The 15,906-nt window shown below is 46.7% G+C and overlaps 1 protein-coding gene across 2 annotated transcripts in view; it reads left to right on the top strand.

The window, feature by feature from the left end:
- Nucleotides 1-7,993: 7,993 nt before the first annotated feature.
- The window catches only part of minpp1b (multiple inositol-polyphosphate phosphatase 1b), a 57,664-nt gene continuing 49,751 nt past the window's right edge, over nt 7,994-15,906 (top strand). For both annotated transcript variants that reach the window (XR_013548265.1, XM_078413154.1), the window contains exon 1: nt 7,994-8,837. Coding sequence is in view for 1 of the 2 variants with exons in the window: in XM_078413154.1 (XP_078269280.1) it covers nt 8,006-8,837 (832 nt within the window). In the remaining variant the exon portion in view is untranslated. The remainder of the gene's footprint in view (nt 8,838-15,906) is intronic.

Here is a 15,906-nt window from a genome sequence, read left to right as displayed (position 1 = left end):
TAATGCTTTTATTGTTGGACTGTGGGTGACTGAATTTCGTCCAATATTGGATGACAAATAAAGCTATCTTGAATCTTGAATCTTGATCTTGTGACCATCCGGCTCAGCAGGACCGTTTCATAGCAGCTATGGCCCTGGGGATGAAGCTGTTCCTGAGTCTGGAGGTGCGGGCGTAGAAGGCCTTGTATCGTCTGCCCGATGGAAGGAGTTCGAACAGACTGTTGCAGGGGTGTGAAGAGTCTTTGTGGATGCTGGTGGCTTTTCTGAGGCATCGTGTGTTACTCCAGCTTTGTGTCTATATCTTTGGTTTAAACCAACATCTGCAGTTCCTACACAGAAAGAATAACTCTGCAGGTGCACTTACCAATGAACTATCCAGCCCCAGTCAGAGTCACAGACTCTTTCCATCGATAGACAGATTTCACCTCCGTGGGTTAAAAAATGCAGGTACATTTTTCAACATTGGCAATAAAAAGTCAACAACATTTACTTTCTGGACTTTAGTGATAAGGCCCACCCAGTCCAGGCCGACCGCCGATCACCCCATTCACTAACAAGTCAAGTATATTTGTCACATACATATACAAGATGTGCAGTGAAATGAAAGTGGCAACGCCTGCGGATTGTGCTAAACTACAAAACAGAATAGAAAAAAATAAATTTTAACACAAAAAATAAATTAATACAGTAAATTTAATTAGTCCCTGGTGATATGAGAGTTAACAGTCCTGATGGCCTGTGGGAAGAAACTCTGTCTCATCCTCTCTGTTTTCACAGCATGACAGCGGAGGCGCTTGCCTGACCGTAGCAGCTGGAGCAGTCCGTTGCTGAGGTGGTAGGGGTCCCCCATAATGTTGCTGGCTCTGGATCTGCACCTCCTGATGTATAGGTCCTGCAGAGGGGCGAGTGTAGTTCCCATTGTGTGTACAGCCGAACGCACTACTCTCCGCAGAGCCTTCCTGTCCTGGGCAGAGCTGTTCCCAAACCAGATTGTGATGTCCCCGGACAAGATGCTTTCTACAGCCCCAGAGTAGAAGCACTGAAGGATCCTCAGACTCTAAATTTCCTCAGCTGTCTGAGGTGATAAAGGCACTGCCTTGCCTTCCTCACCAGTACGGCAATGTGTGTTGTCCATGTCAGATCCTCTGTGATGTGGACTCCCAGGTATCCTACACTATCCTACACATTATGGTCAATTTACAATTTTTACCGAAGGCAATTAACCTTCAAACCTGTACGTCTTTGGAGTGTGGGGGTAATCCAGAGCACCCGGAGAAATCCCACGCGGTCACGGGGAGAACGTACAAACTCTGCACAGACAACACCTATGGTCATGATCAAACCCGGGTCCCTGGTGCTGTAACTCAGCAAGTCTATTGCTGTGCCACCGTGCCACCCTAGTGTGAAGATAGGTAGAAATACAAAGTGCTCAGAAAGAAAGACGAAGAAAGGCAAAACTTCTTAGTCTGAAGAAGGGTCTCAACCCAAAACGTCACATATTCCTTTTCTCCAGAGATGCTGCCTGACCCGCTGAGTTACTGCAACTTTTCATGTCCATCTTCGGTGTAAACCAGCATCTGTGGTTCCTTCCTACACAACTTTTTGCAAATCTTGTTAACTGGGATTCGAAGATTTCAGTGAAGCATGGTTCATTCTTATTACCATCTCTGTCTTTTAATAAATTTCTTCACTGCAGTACTCCATCAAGTGAAAACACGTACTAACATTGCTTGTTATTTCGTCTCTGCTTTGTGGGAGAAGGGAAGGATGGGAGCAGACCTAGTCGTTCATTCTAAGCAATATAAAAACATTGAACTCAGAAAAAAACATATTATTCAATAAGAGAACAGATCAAAGCACTTACTGTTAGGCCCCAGCTGTGTGTGTGTGTGTGTGTGGTTTAAACACACTATGCCGTCCTGTGCCAGCTGTCAGTTAATCCAATTTGTTGTTACATTGCTCCATTGATTGATAATAAAGGAGAATAAAAGTTTCCAAGCTGCTGCCGGTTTCCCACAGGCCACTGCCTTGGTTGCTTACCTCACATCTTCAGACTGCAAAACGGCCAATGAGGGCTGAAGTTTTGCTTCCCTGATCTGCACCAGGAGCTGTCGGCTTGTCTGGGACAGAGGAGAGTGGAGCAAAGCAGTACATAGAATAATAGTCTTACGGCGTGGAAACAGGCCCTTCGGCCCAACTTGCCCACATAACCCAGCTACTCTAGTCCCACCTGCCTGCATTTGGCCCAGATCCTTCCAAATCTGTCCCATCCATGTAGCTGTTTCTTAAATGTTGAGATAGTACCTGCCTCAACTACCTCCTCTAGCAGCTCCATACACCCAACGTCCTTTGTGTGAAAAAGCTACCCCTTAGATTCTTATTAAATATTTTCCCCTTCACCTTAAACCTATGTCTCCTTGTCTTCGATTCGCCTACTCTGGGCAAGAGACCCAGGGCAAAAGGGCGTCACGGTGGCGCAGCGGTAGAGTTGCTGCCTTACAGCGAATGCAGCGCCGGAGACTCAGGTTCGATCCTGACTACGGGCGCCGTCTGTACGAAGTTTGTACGTTCTCCCCGTGACCTGCGTGGGCTATCTCCGAGATCTTCGGTTTCCTCCCACACTCCAAAGACGTACAGGTATGTAGGTTAATTGGCTGGGCAAATGTAAAAATTGTCCCTAGGGTGTGTAGGAGAATGTTAATGTGCGGGGATCGCTGGGCGGCGCAGACCCGGTGGGTCGAAGGGCCTGTTTCCGCGCTGTATCTCTAAATCTAAAAAAAAATCTAAGAGACTCTGTGCATCTACCCGATCTATTCCTCTCATCATTTTATGCACCTCCATAAGTTCACCCCTCATCCTCCTGCGCTCCAATAGAGTCCCAGCCTACTCAACCTCTCCCTATAGCTCAGACCCTTGAGTCCTGGCAACGTCCTCGTAAATCTTCTCTGTACCCTTTCCGGCTTGACAACATGATGGCGATGCAGAGGACTGGAGGGGCCCTGAGATGCTATTTCTTTTGCTGTGGTAAGGCAGCGAGTTAGATGTGCGTTAATTGTGCAGAAGGCAGAGTGATGTTATTGCAGAGAGTTCAGATAGTGTCGAGGTCGGCGTTGTGCCATAGTCGGAGACTCAAGGTTGGGCCCAGGTGGACGGCCTGTGTCGCCAAGAACAAATGGGGGCCTGGCGTGGAGGGGCCGCTGAGAAACGTGAGGGGGGGGGGGGGGGGGGGGGGGAAGACAAAGAGGGATGAGTACTTTTTGTAACTTTGTCGCTGCCTTTGTGGCGACTCTTTGATGCACACTCAACATTGAAGAATTTCACTGTACCCACGTGCATGTGACAATAAAGCACCATCATCATCATTCTAAGGATTGGAAGATTTTGCTTGGTTTGGAAATACGGCATAGAACCAGAAGGACTCTACGGCATAGAACCAGAAGGACTGCTGGAGTAACTCAGCGGGTCAGACAGCATCTCTGGGGAACATGGACAAGTGACGTTTCTGGTCAGGACCCTTCTTCAGACTGGAGTGCAGCAGAAATCTGTGGAATTCTCTGCCTCAGAAGATCTGTGGAATTCTTTGCCTCAGAAGGCAGTGGAGGCCAATTCTCTGAATGCATTCAAGAGAGAGCTAGATAGAGCTCTTAAGGATAGCGGAGTCAGGGGGTATGGGGAGAAGGCAGGGACGGGGCACTGATTGAGAATGATCAGCCATGATCACATTGAATGGTGGTGCTGGCTCGAAGGGCCGAATGGCCTACTCCTGCACCTATTGTCTATTGAAATGTAGAGTTGCTGCCTCGCAGTGCCAGAGACCCGGGTTCGTTCCTGACCTCGGGTGCTGTCTGTATGGAGTTCTTCCAATCTCCTTGTGGCCGCTTGGATTTTTTCTGAGTGCTCCGGTTTCCTCCCACACCTCAAAGACATGCAGGTTTGTAAGTTAATTGGATTTTGTAAATTGTAAGTTGTCCCCAGTGTGCAGGGTAGTGCTGGTCGGTGTAGACTCGGTGGGCTGAAGGGCCTGTTTCCACACTGTATCTCTAAAGTCTAAAAATTGCAAAGGGCGAGCAGTGAGAGTGGGTTCAGTTTGAAGTGTCTCAACCCAAAACATCACCTATCCATGTTCTCCAGAGATGCTGCCTGACCTGCTGAGTTACTCCACCTTTTGTATATTAACCAGAATCTGTAGTTTGTTTCTGCTGCATGGAAACAGTCACATCAGCCCACCGAGTTCACGCCGACCATCGATCGCCCGTTTACACTAGTTCTATGTTACCCAACATTCCTATCCACTCTTTACACACTAGAGGCAATTTAGAGCGATCAATTAACTGACAAACCCACACGTCTTTGGGATGTGGGGGTTGTTTTGTTAAAGATTTGTAGTGTACGTTAGTGACTCAGCTAGTCAGTCGGCGGATGACAGGAGAATCTTCTGCATCCTGAAGAGATTCCTATGTGTTTTGTAGCCAATGTTCACAGAACATGTAGCTGACAAAAGACTCCTGAAACTCTGCAATGCGAGGAAATAGCTAAATGGACAGAAGAAAAAACGTCAAGAATATGTTGCAAGCTACCTTGGAGAAATTCACCTTCTCTGTTGACACTTTTAGAGATACAGTACGGAAACAGGCCCTTCGGCCCACCGAGTTCACGCCGACCGACAAACACCCCATACACCTGCACTCTTCTGCACAATAGGGAAAATTTACAACTTATAGAATCCAATTTATCTAGAAACCTGTCTTTCGAGTGTGGGTGGAAACCGTAGCACCCAGAGAAAACCCACAAGGTCACGGGGAGAAGGTACAAACTCTGTTCAAACAGCACCCGTAGTCAGGATCAAGCCCAGGTCTCTGGCGCTGTGAGGCAGCAACTCTACCGTTGCGCCCTGGCAGCATTTGGCCTGCGACAGCTCAAAGTGGAGGAAGAGTATTGGGAACCGCAAGGCCATGCGTCAGGGGTACACGGGGACTGCATTAGGGAGCGCACCACCTCATAAATCACCACCCCTCTGCCCCATCCAGCTGCACTTGGATGGGAAACTGCCTTACGTACCCATACTGGCTTCACCAGCCACCTCAGAACCGACAAAACCGGAGTGAAACTAAGACATGCTCAGTCCTGAGGGACAGCCTGCAAGAGAAGAGATGCCTGAAGTGATAATTTGTAGGCAGAGGAAAGAGGTTCCATAAATAACAAATAGATAAACAGCCATTTATTATGTGCTATAAATAATTGGACAGAAACTGGTCATCTGTCCCAAATGTCTGCTGTTGATTTTTTAACGCAGCTCACAAGCCTCTTGCCACTAATGATCTATTCTGACTTTTCTCCTGCATTCTATCTCTTCTCTCAGAAAGTTCCCAACATCCCAAAAATACTTCATCAGCACCAGCTTCAGGAATAAAATCGTAATCAAACAACACAACCTCCATCAGCCCATGCTGGTGGTTTAAATTTTATACCACTTTCTAGGTAAAGAAATTATCTATATGTATGGATATTTATATGTGTGTGTATGTGTATAAATATATACACACACACACATATATAAGTGTATACTAGACCAAGTGGACCCGTTGGGCCCAAACCTCTCCTGCATTGGTGCAGCACCCTCTCCCCTTCCCCTCTCTCCCACAGCGATGAGTAAGGTGGTCTTAAAATTGTTGCCCTATCGTGTACCGTTTTGGCTGTAGTTCAGAATCAAACAAACAAACGAGAGTTTTAGTATATAGATATATACATATAAATATATAAGCACACACATATATTTCTTTACATAGAAAGTGTTGAAAATTTGTATATAATATATTGTGAATATACATTAATATATTTAATATATACACACACACATATATATGTGTGTGTGTGTGTGTGTATGTATTAAATATATTAATGTATATTCATAATATATTATATATACAAATTTCTATGTAAAGAAATATATATGTGTGTGCTTATATATATATATATATAATATATCCATATATATTTTCTTCCAGAGTCAGCCAGAAATTGAAGTTTTTCATTCTAAGAGCAGCTCAAATTTGAAATAATGAACATCTCCTGTTCCCTCAGTCTGAAGAAGGGTCTCGACCCGAAACCCTGCCTATTCCTTTTCGCCAGTGATGCTGCCTGACCCGTTGAGTTACTCCAGCATTTTGTGTATATCTCCCATTCATCTCTCCAAATCAATTACCTTCTCTTGGAAGGATAGCATTTATGATCTCACCACAGCCACTCATCGGTCGGTGTCCTGGTAAAGGTGTAGTCTGGAGTGGAGCAACAATGGTTCCATCAGAAAGGTAAGGTTTCCCATTTCCTAAAGTTTGCTGAGGGGATCTGCAGCTGAGGAAGGTCCAAAAAAATCAGCAAAAAAACCCCCCAAACTTTGGAGATCGAAATGAAAAAGAAAATGTCGGAAAAACTCAGGATGTCATGCAGCATGTCAAGAATGTGAAACTGTTAATTGTAGTACTTTTAAGACCCTTGCTGTAGTCTTTTGCCAGCAATTCTGCAGCCATTGCGACTGCACAACATGGGAGCAGCAGGGTGGCACAGCGGTAAGGTTGATGCCTTACAGCGACAAAGACACGGGTCTAATACTAATCACGGGTGCTGGCTGTACGGAGTTTGTATGTTCTCCCTGTGACCGCGTTGGTTTTCTCCGGGTGCTCCGGTTTCCTCCCACCCTCCAAAGATGTATGGGTTTGTAGGCTAATTGGCTTCGGTAAGTTGTAAAGTTGTCCCTGGTGGGTAGGATAGTGTATGGATGATCACTGGTCAGTGTAGACTCAGTGGGCCGGAGGGCCTGTTTCTGTGCCGTACCTCTGAAAAGTCTAAAGTCAGAACAAGCAAATTTACTTGAAAGACATATGCCAAGAGTAAGAATAGTGATGATTAGTTGATATTTCCATGTAATTTGAAATATCAACTTAGTTCCATCGTGCATTCACTAGCTTTGGTTATGATAAACAGTTGAGTGAAGATACTTTATCGTCACAAGTCACTGTGACAGGTCATAGTGAAATTCTTTGCTTGCATACCCAAGGTATGCAAATAGTCGCCCATAAAGGGCGCTGACAAAGTTACAGAGTATCCGCGCCAGATCCACTATCGTTCCCCCCCCATCCCCGGCAGGTCCTCCATTGTGCTTCCCCCTCCCTCACGGCGGACCCCCACGCCGAGTCCTCCATTGTTTCTCCCTCCGCAGCGGCGTCCTCACTTCCACACGTCCGTACTCGTCCATCGGTCGGCGCGATTATCGACCCGCACCAACCTCTCCGCCATCGCCGCCGGGTCCTCTCCGGATGCCTTCATGGCTAAACACATAATATGAGCAATTGCTCCTATACATTGGCAATTCAAATCGGTATCACAAGGGTGAAAGAAGGGTCTCGACCCGAAACGTCACCCATTCCTTCTCTCCTGAGATGCTGCCTGACCTGCTGAGTTACTCCAGCGTTTCGTGAATAAACACCTTCGATTTGTACCAGCATCTGCAGTTATTTTCTTACACATTGAATGGCGGTGCTGGCTGGAAGGGCAGAATGGCCTCCTCCTGCACCTATTGTCTATTAACCAGAGTAACTCTCCCTGTGCCAACTATAATTCAACACCACTGTACATCCATCCCTCCCTCCCTCCCTCCCTCCTTCCCTCTAATAGCCACACCGGGTTGATCGCAAGTGTAAACTCCCTCCCTTGTGCAAGGGAAGTGTAAGCTGAAGCCTGAAGCCGCCGTGAGTCCTGTGGCACCGAGAGGGGAGGAGGAGGAGGAGGCGGCGGAGGAGGCGGCGGCAGGGGCAAGGGCAAGGGGCAAGGGGCAAGGCCAAGGGCAGGGGCAGGGGGGGGGGGAGGCGGCGGCGGCGGCGGCGGCAAGGGGCAAGGGGCAGGGGCAGGGGCAAGGGCAAGGCCAAGGGCAGGGGCAAGGCCAAGGCCAAGGGCAGGAGCAGGGGCAAGGGGCAAGGGGCAAGGCCAAGGGGGGGGGGGGAGAGATCCCATGGCGACTCCGCAGGCCGCTCTCCTCTGGGGCAAGGCCGCAAGCCCCGGGCTCGGCCGGCGTCCGCTGCTGGTCATCCTCTGGGCTTGTCTGCGGCTGTGGTCCGCCTCGGCCGCCGGTGGAGGCGGAGGTTCTCCCTGGGACGAGTATTACGGCACCAAGTCGAGATACCGGGCTGGCGAAGATGGCGGCGGCGGCGGCGGCAGAGACGGCCCGTCATGGCGGCCACCGGCCCGCTGCGTCCAACTTCACCTCAGCGGCCTGATCCGCCACGGCACCCGTTACCCCACCAGCAAGAACGTGCCCCGCATGGCGGACGCTCACCGGCTGGTGAAGGAGCAGGCGGACGCCGGCCTGGGGCTGGTGCGTGACTTGGCCGCCTGGCGCATGTGGTACGACGGGAGGATGGACGGACGCCTCCACCGGCTGGGCGCCAACGAGATGGCGGCGCTGGCCGAGCGGCTGTCCGCCGGCTTCCCGACACTCCTGCGGCCGCGGAGCCGTGAGGGGGACGGGGAGGGGGAGAGGGAGAGCCCCAAGTTCTTCACCAGCTCCAAGCACCGCTGCGTCAACAGCACCCGCTCCTTCATCCGAGGCCTGGAGGGAGGATCAGGATCAGGATCAGGATCAACCCCAGGCCCAGGGGGCCGCTGGCAGGTCGACGACCACCTCCTGCGCTTCTTCGACACCTGCCAGAAGTTCGTCCGACAGGTGGAAAACAACGACACCGCACTGCACCAGTTGGACATGTTCAAGCAGGGCCCCGAGATGGGCCGAGTGGTCGGCAAGATGGCGAAGAAGCTTGGAGTGTCACCAGACGCCATCAGCACTGGTGAGTACCAATCTTCATACATGTTCAATCCGAGGTAACTCACCTACAAGTAACTCTCTCCTTCATACATGTTCAGTTCTCCAATTCTAGGTAACTCGCCTACAAGTAACTCTCTCCGTCATACATGTTCAGTTCTCCAATTCTAGGTAACTCACCTACAAGTAACTCTCTCCTTCATACATGTTCAGTTCTCCAATTCTAGGTAACTCACCTACAAGTAACTCTCTCCTTCATACATGTTCAGTTCTCCAATTCTAGGTAACTCACCTACAAGTAACTCTCTCCGTCATACATGTTCAGTTCTCCAATTCTAGGTAACTCACCTACAAGTAACTCTCTCCTTCATACATGTTCAGTTCTCCAATTCTAGGTAACTCACCTACAAGTAACTCTCTCCTTCATACATGTTAAGTTCTCCAATTCTAGGTAACTCACCTACAAGTAACTCTCTCCGTCATACATGTTCAGTTCTCCAATTCTAGGTAACTCACCTACAAGTAACTCTCTCCTTCATACATGTTCAGTTCTCCAATTCTAGGTAACTCACCTACAAGTAACTCTCTCCTTCATACATGTTCAGTTCTCCAATTCTAGGTAACTCACCTACAAGTAACTCTCTCCTTCATACATGTTCAGTTCTCCAATTCTAGGTAACTCACCTACAAGTAACTCTCTCCTTCATACATGTTCAGTTCTCCAATTCTAGGTAACTCACCTACAAGTAACTCTCTCCTTCATACATGTTCAGTTCTCCAATTCTAGGTAACTCACCTACAAGTAACTCTCTCCTTCATACATGTTCAGTTCTCCAATTCTAGGTAACTCACCTACAAGTAACTCTCTCCTTCATACATGTTCAGTTCTCCAATTCTAGGTAACTCACCTACAAGTAACTCTCTCCGTCATACATGTTCAGTTCTCCAATTCTAGGTAACTCACCTACAAGGAACTCTCTCCTTCATACATGTTCAGTTCTCCAATTCTAGGTAACTCACCTACAAGTAACTCTCTCCTTCATACATGTTCAGTTCTCCAATTCTAGGTAACTCACCTACAAGTAACTCTCTCCGTCATACATGTTCAGTTCTCCAATTCTAGGTAACTCACCTACAAGTAACTCTCTCCTTCATACATGTTCAGTTCTCCAATTCTAGGTAACTCACCTACAAGTAACTCTCTCCTTCATGCATGTTCAGTTCTCCAATTCTAGGTAACTCACCTACAAGTAACTCTCTCCTTCATACATGTTCAGTTCTCCAATTCTAGGTAACTCACCTACAAGTAACTCTCTCCTTCATACATGTTCAGTTCTCCAATTCTAGGTAACTCATCTACAAGTAACTCTCTCCTTCATACATGTTCAGTTCTCCAATTCTAGGTAACTCACCTACAAGTAACTCTCTCCTTCATACATGTTCAGTTCTCCAATTCTAGGTAACTCACCTACAAGTATCTCTCTCTCTCTTTCCCACCTCCTCCCCTTCTTTTTCATAGAAAATAGGTGCAGGAGTAGGCCATTCGGCCCCTCAAGCCAACACCGCCATTCAATATACCATCATGACTGATCATCCAACATCAGTATTTATTCACAAAATGCTGGAGTAACTCAGCAGGTCAGGCAGCAAGCATCTCAGGAGAGAAGGAATGGGCGACGTTTCGGGTCGAGACCCTTCTTCAGACTGAAGAAGGGTCTCGACATGAAACGTCACCCATTCCTTCTCTCCTGAGATGCTGCCTGACCTGCTGAGTTACTCCAGCATTTTGTGAATAAATACCTTCGATTTGTACCAGCATCTGCAGTTATTTTCTTATCCGACATCAGTACCTTGTTCCTGTTTCCCCTCTCCCCTTCTCATTCCCTTCTCACCCCTCTCCCCTTCTCATTCCCTTCTCACCCCTTCTCATTCCCTTCTCACCCCCTCCCCCTTCTCAGTCCCCTCCCCTTCTTTCCTCACCCTCCTCATCCCTTCCCTTTCTTTCTCCTCCTCCTCCTCCCCACCTTTTTGTCTCCTCCCCTTATTTCTCATCCCCTCCCCTTCTTTCCTGTCCCTCTCCCCCTTCTCTCTCGTCCCTCTCCCCTTCTTTTGACTCTATCCATCGCTGTCATTGTAGACTAATTCTTGATTCTGGTTGATGTATTGCTGCCTGAGAACGCCAGTGTTGTCACTTTCAACTGCTCTTTGGTGAAGTAGATGCTACACAAAGTGGCCAGTCTATAGAAAGCTTAGTAGTTAGAAAGAGGCATTGTGTTCACTTAGAGTTGTAAGAGTTATACGGCATGGAAACAGAAACATGACCAAAGTCCTATAATTCTTGCTTAACAACAATGAAAGAAATAACAGCAGGAATGGGCAGGGATGATCCCTTCTTGCCTGCTCCACTGTTCAAAATCGTAGCTGGTCTTCTACCTTTGGATAGCTCTCCTGTATTAACCCCATATCCATGCAGGCTTGGGTGGCGCGTTGGTAGAGTTGCTGCCTTACAGCGCCAGAGACCCAGGTTTGATCCTGACTATGGGTGGTGTCTATACAGCGTTTGTACGTTCGCCCCGTGACCTGCATGGGTTTTCTCCGGGAGCTCCTGTTACCCCTACATGTTTTTTAGATTAATTGGCTTGGTAAAATTGTAAATTGTCCCCAGTGTGTATAGGATTGTGCTAGTGTTTGCTGGTTGGCGTGGGCTGAACGGCCCGTTTCCGCGCAGAATCTCTAAACTAAACTTTAATATCCCAATTCCTACTGACAGCTCATATGCCATCTGATTAAGCTGAGTTCAGAATTTGCAGACGTTCATTGGCAGTTAATTAAAATCACGGAAAAATGTTAACAGTGGAGATGACCTCATACAGTTCTCAGCTTCTGAGGTCTCTTTGTTTATTAGGGTCATAGCATGTTCTTTCATGTATCAACCCTTGTGAAAACTCTTAATCATGTTTCAGCCCTCTGAAGTTGGCAGCTATCCAGTGGAAATTAATCGGTGAAATTAATCTGTATTTTGTCCCATCGGTCGATTTTAATCAAACTATCAGGTTGCAAGACATTTTCAAGGTTGAAATGAATAAGAGGTACATCATGAAGCAGTGACTTAGAGTCATTTATCACAGATTTACAAGCTTATAATTCGGTGAAAGAATTAAGTTTGAAGTCGAAACCAACTTTAACTGTGTTTAGCATCAAAGAATTTTTAGAGATACCGCACGGAAACAGGCCCTTGGGCGAACCAAATTCGCACTGACTAGCGATCCCCGCACATTAACACTATCTACACACACTAAGGACTATTTACATTTGTACCAAGCCAATTAACCTACAAACCTGTACGTCTTTGGAGCGTGGGAGGAAACCGAAGATCTCGGAGAAAACCCACGCAGGTCACGGGGAGAACGTACAAACTCCGTACAGACAAGCACCCGTAATCAAGATCGAACCCGGGGCTCTGGCGCTGTAAGGCAGCAACTCTACCGCTGTGCCACGGTGTCACCCAGAATTATTTAGATCAGGAGAGAATGTGTTTCAATCTTGATTTTGACACTAAAATGTTGGCAGATACATTTATAGCTTAAACATTTGCTGCTGGTTGGTACAGTATATCGAGAGTCAAGAGTGTTTAATTGTTAAATGTACTGAGCGTTTCACGGCACTGGGCCTGTACTCACTGGAGTTTAGAAGGATGAAGGGGGACCTCGTTGAAACGACCGAATAAATGTTTCCACTAGTGGGGGAGTCCCGGACCAGACTGAGGCCATTGCCTCAGAATAAAAGGATGTACCTTTAGAAATGAGATGAGGAGGAATTTCTTAAGTCAGAGGGTGGTGAATCTGTAGATTTAAATGCCACAGAAGGCTGTGGAGGCCAAGTCGATGGATATATTTTAAGCAGAGATAGATAGATTCTTGATTAATACTGGTGTCAGAGGTGATCGGGAAAAGGCAGGAGAATGGGGTTAGGAGGGAGAGATAGATCAGCCATGATTGAATGGGGGAGTAGACATGGGTCGTATGGTCTAATTTTGCTCCTATAAATTATGAACATGAAATGGAACAATAAAATTCATAAATTCACAAATCATAGTAGAAGATTATAACTTAATGAAATAATCTTCATTGCAGGAAAGAAGTAATTACAGCGACTTCCCAATATATTTGATGACAAAGATTTATCTGCAGTACAAAATCACTTGTGTGTCATCCACAGCACTAAACCACTCACGTGCTGCATGGCTAATTCATCAAAAACATGAACAAATGACCAGCTGAACAAGCAGAACTAAACATCCTTCCAATTACAACTAGATCTTCATTATTGACTGCACAATCCCTTCACTACTGTGAATTATACATTAATCGATAAGACATTTTGGAAATACTACCAACAGGAATTAAAGTACAAGTACAAATAAATACACAAATAAATACATCAACATAGGTTTTAGGTGAAGGGGAAAAGGTTTAATAGGATTCTGAGGGGTAACTTTTTCTTCAGTGTGAACCAGCGTCTGCAGTTCCTTTCTGCACACAGATAAGTGCTGGTCTTGGCATCGCGTTTGGCACAGGCATTGTGGGTTGAAGGGCTTGCTCTTGTGCTGTACTGTTTTATGTTTGAGGGGAGATTGAATAGATCAGACCAGCGTTCTCTGGAGCTGAGTAGATTGAAAGGCGATCTCGGTGATGTGTACCTATTTGTATCCGCTGTTCCAGATGTCAACTTCACTTCATCGGCGAGACCAAACGCAGGCTCGGCGATCGTTTCGCTCAACACCTTCGCTCAGTCCGCCTTAACCAACCTGATCTCCCGGTGGCTCAGCACTTCAACTGTTCAACTCCCACTCCCAGTCTGACCTTTTTGTCATGGGCCTCCTCCATTGCCATAGTGAGGCCCAGCGCAAATTGGAGGAACAGCATCTCATATTTCACTTGGGCAGTTTACACCCCAGCGGTATGAACATTGACTTCTCCAACTTCAGATAGTTCCTCTGTCCCTCTCTTTCCCCTCCCCCTTCCCTGTTCTCCCACTGTCTTCCTGTCTCCTACTACATCCTATCTTTGTCCCACCCCCTCCCCTGACATGAGTCTGAAGAAGGGTCTCGACCCGAAACGTCACCCATTCCTTCTCTCCTAAGATGCTGCCTGACCCGCTGAGTTACTCCAGCATTTTGTGTCTACCTTGTACAAAATTACAGAGCTTGTAATTGTACTGGGCACGTACAGGGCATGCACAGGATACGGATGGGTGTGTTAACTGGTGGCGATATTTTATGTGATAGGAGCAGAATTAGGCCATTCGGCCCATCAAGTCTACTCCGACATTCAATCATGGCTGATCAATCTCTCCTTCCTAACCCTATTCTCCTGCCTTCTCCCCATAACCCCTGACACCCATACCAATCAAGAATCTATCTATACACAGACTTGGCCTTCACAGCCTTCTGAATTCCACAGATTCACCACCCTCTGACTGAAGAAATTCCTCATCAGCTTCTTCCTAAAGGAACATCCTTTAATTCTGAGGCTTCAATGGACCAAGGGATTACTTTCTCTGAAACTGAGGAGTGTAGAACCACAGCTCACTGTCTCGGAATAAGGGGTAACCATTTTGGACTGAGATGAGAACTTTCTTCATTCAAAGGTGGTAAATTTGGAATTTTCTGCCTTGGAGTGCCATGGAGTTTCATTCATTATGTTTATTCAAAATGGAGATGAAGGGAATCGAGCAATATGGGATAATGCAGGAGAATGTCTTGGATAACAGAGCAAACTAGATCGTTCATTCATGTTCCTAATCTTTTCGTTCGTGTCCAAGAGCACACAAAGAGCAAATACTGTGGAGGTGAGAAGTCTTAAATAGTGTTGAAAACACACTATATCAGAGCTGATGAAATGTCACTGACTTAAATGCTAACTTGCTTCCTCTCTCTGTTGTGGTAACCTGTTTTGATGAGTATTTCTAGCATTTTCTAGTCTATTTGTTTAAACGCATACAGATAAGCAAATGGGGAAGAAAGGAACGGAACAATATGTTTGCACAGGGAGCGTGGTTTCTGTACAATATAAATAATGGATCAATCGTAAAAGGGGTCAGACCGACCTATTTTTGTATTCTGGACTCGATGTAACTCTGGATGTGAGGAAATAGATGGTCCCTTGCTTGTCCTCCAGAGATGCTGCCTGACCCGCTGAGTTACTCCCGACCTGACCTCCTGTACATTGGCAAAACCAAGCATAGACTTGGCGACCGTTTCTCCGAGCACTTGCGCCGAAGATAGACACAAAGCACTGGAGTGGCTCAGTGGGTCAGGCAGCATCTCTGGAGAAAATGAATAGGTGATGTTTCGCTCGGGTTGAGGTCTCAAGTAGGGTCTCGACCTGAAACATCACCTATTCCTTTTCTCCAGAGATGCTGCCTGATCTGCTGAGGTACTCCAGTTTTTTTAGTATCTGTCTTCTGTGTAATCTTGCCAACTGAGAATATAAAATCGGTACGTACCAAAGTCGCACTTGGCAGGTCAGCTTTGGCTTTTAATAAACCGCCTGTTACTTCGAATGCCAACTTCATGTGGCCTTTCCATTTGCTCCTACACTGGCCCCACACTCTTTCAGTCTTGGTGGAGGATGTTACTGAGTTGAGGTCCCGGACTAATATCCTCCTTGTCCTTCCTTTGAAATCCGCTTATAATTCGAATCAAATCTTTGACAAGGAGTATACGGGCTAATGTTTTAATCAGTGAGCATCTCCCCAGAATCCAGTCATTGTGCAAATAACGTTGCATGTACAAACTGCAGAGTGATGAAAATTCCAAGCTCCTTGCGTCCATTGGGGAGATGTGCTGCCATGTGCTGGGTGAACCACAAGGTGGTGCTAAGTTGATATTCTTTCTTTGTTTGCTGGTGTAACATGATAGATTATTCTGAGAGGGAGGGAGAGGGGGAAGGAGAAGGGGAGGGAGGGAGGGAGGGAGAGTGAGTCGCAGAAGTGCCACTAATGTCACGGCAAAACATTTGATCACACTGAGCTATAAATTCTGATTATGAATTTATAATAGATTTACAAAGCTGTTTATGGAGTCTAAGTAA

Source organism: Rhinoraja longicauda, chromosome 16, assembly GCF_053455715.1.
Source record: "Rhinoraja longicauda isolate Sanriku21f chromosome 16, sRhiLon1.1, whole genome shotgun sequence".
In the NCBI taxonomy this organism is placed as follows: domain Eukaryota; kingdom Metazoa; phylum Chordata; class Chondrichthyes; order Rajiformes; family Arhynchobatidae; genus Rhinoraja; species Rhinoraja longicauda.
This window is presented reverse-complemented; position numbering and strand designations above follow the sequence as displayed.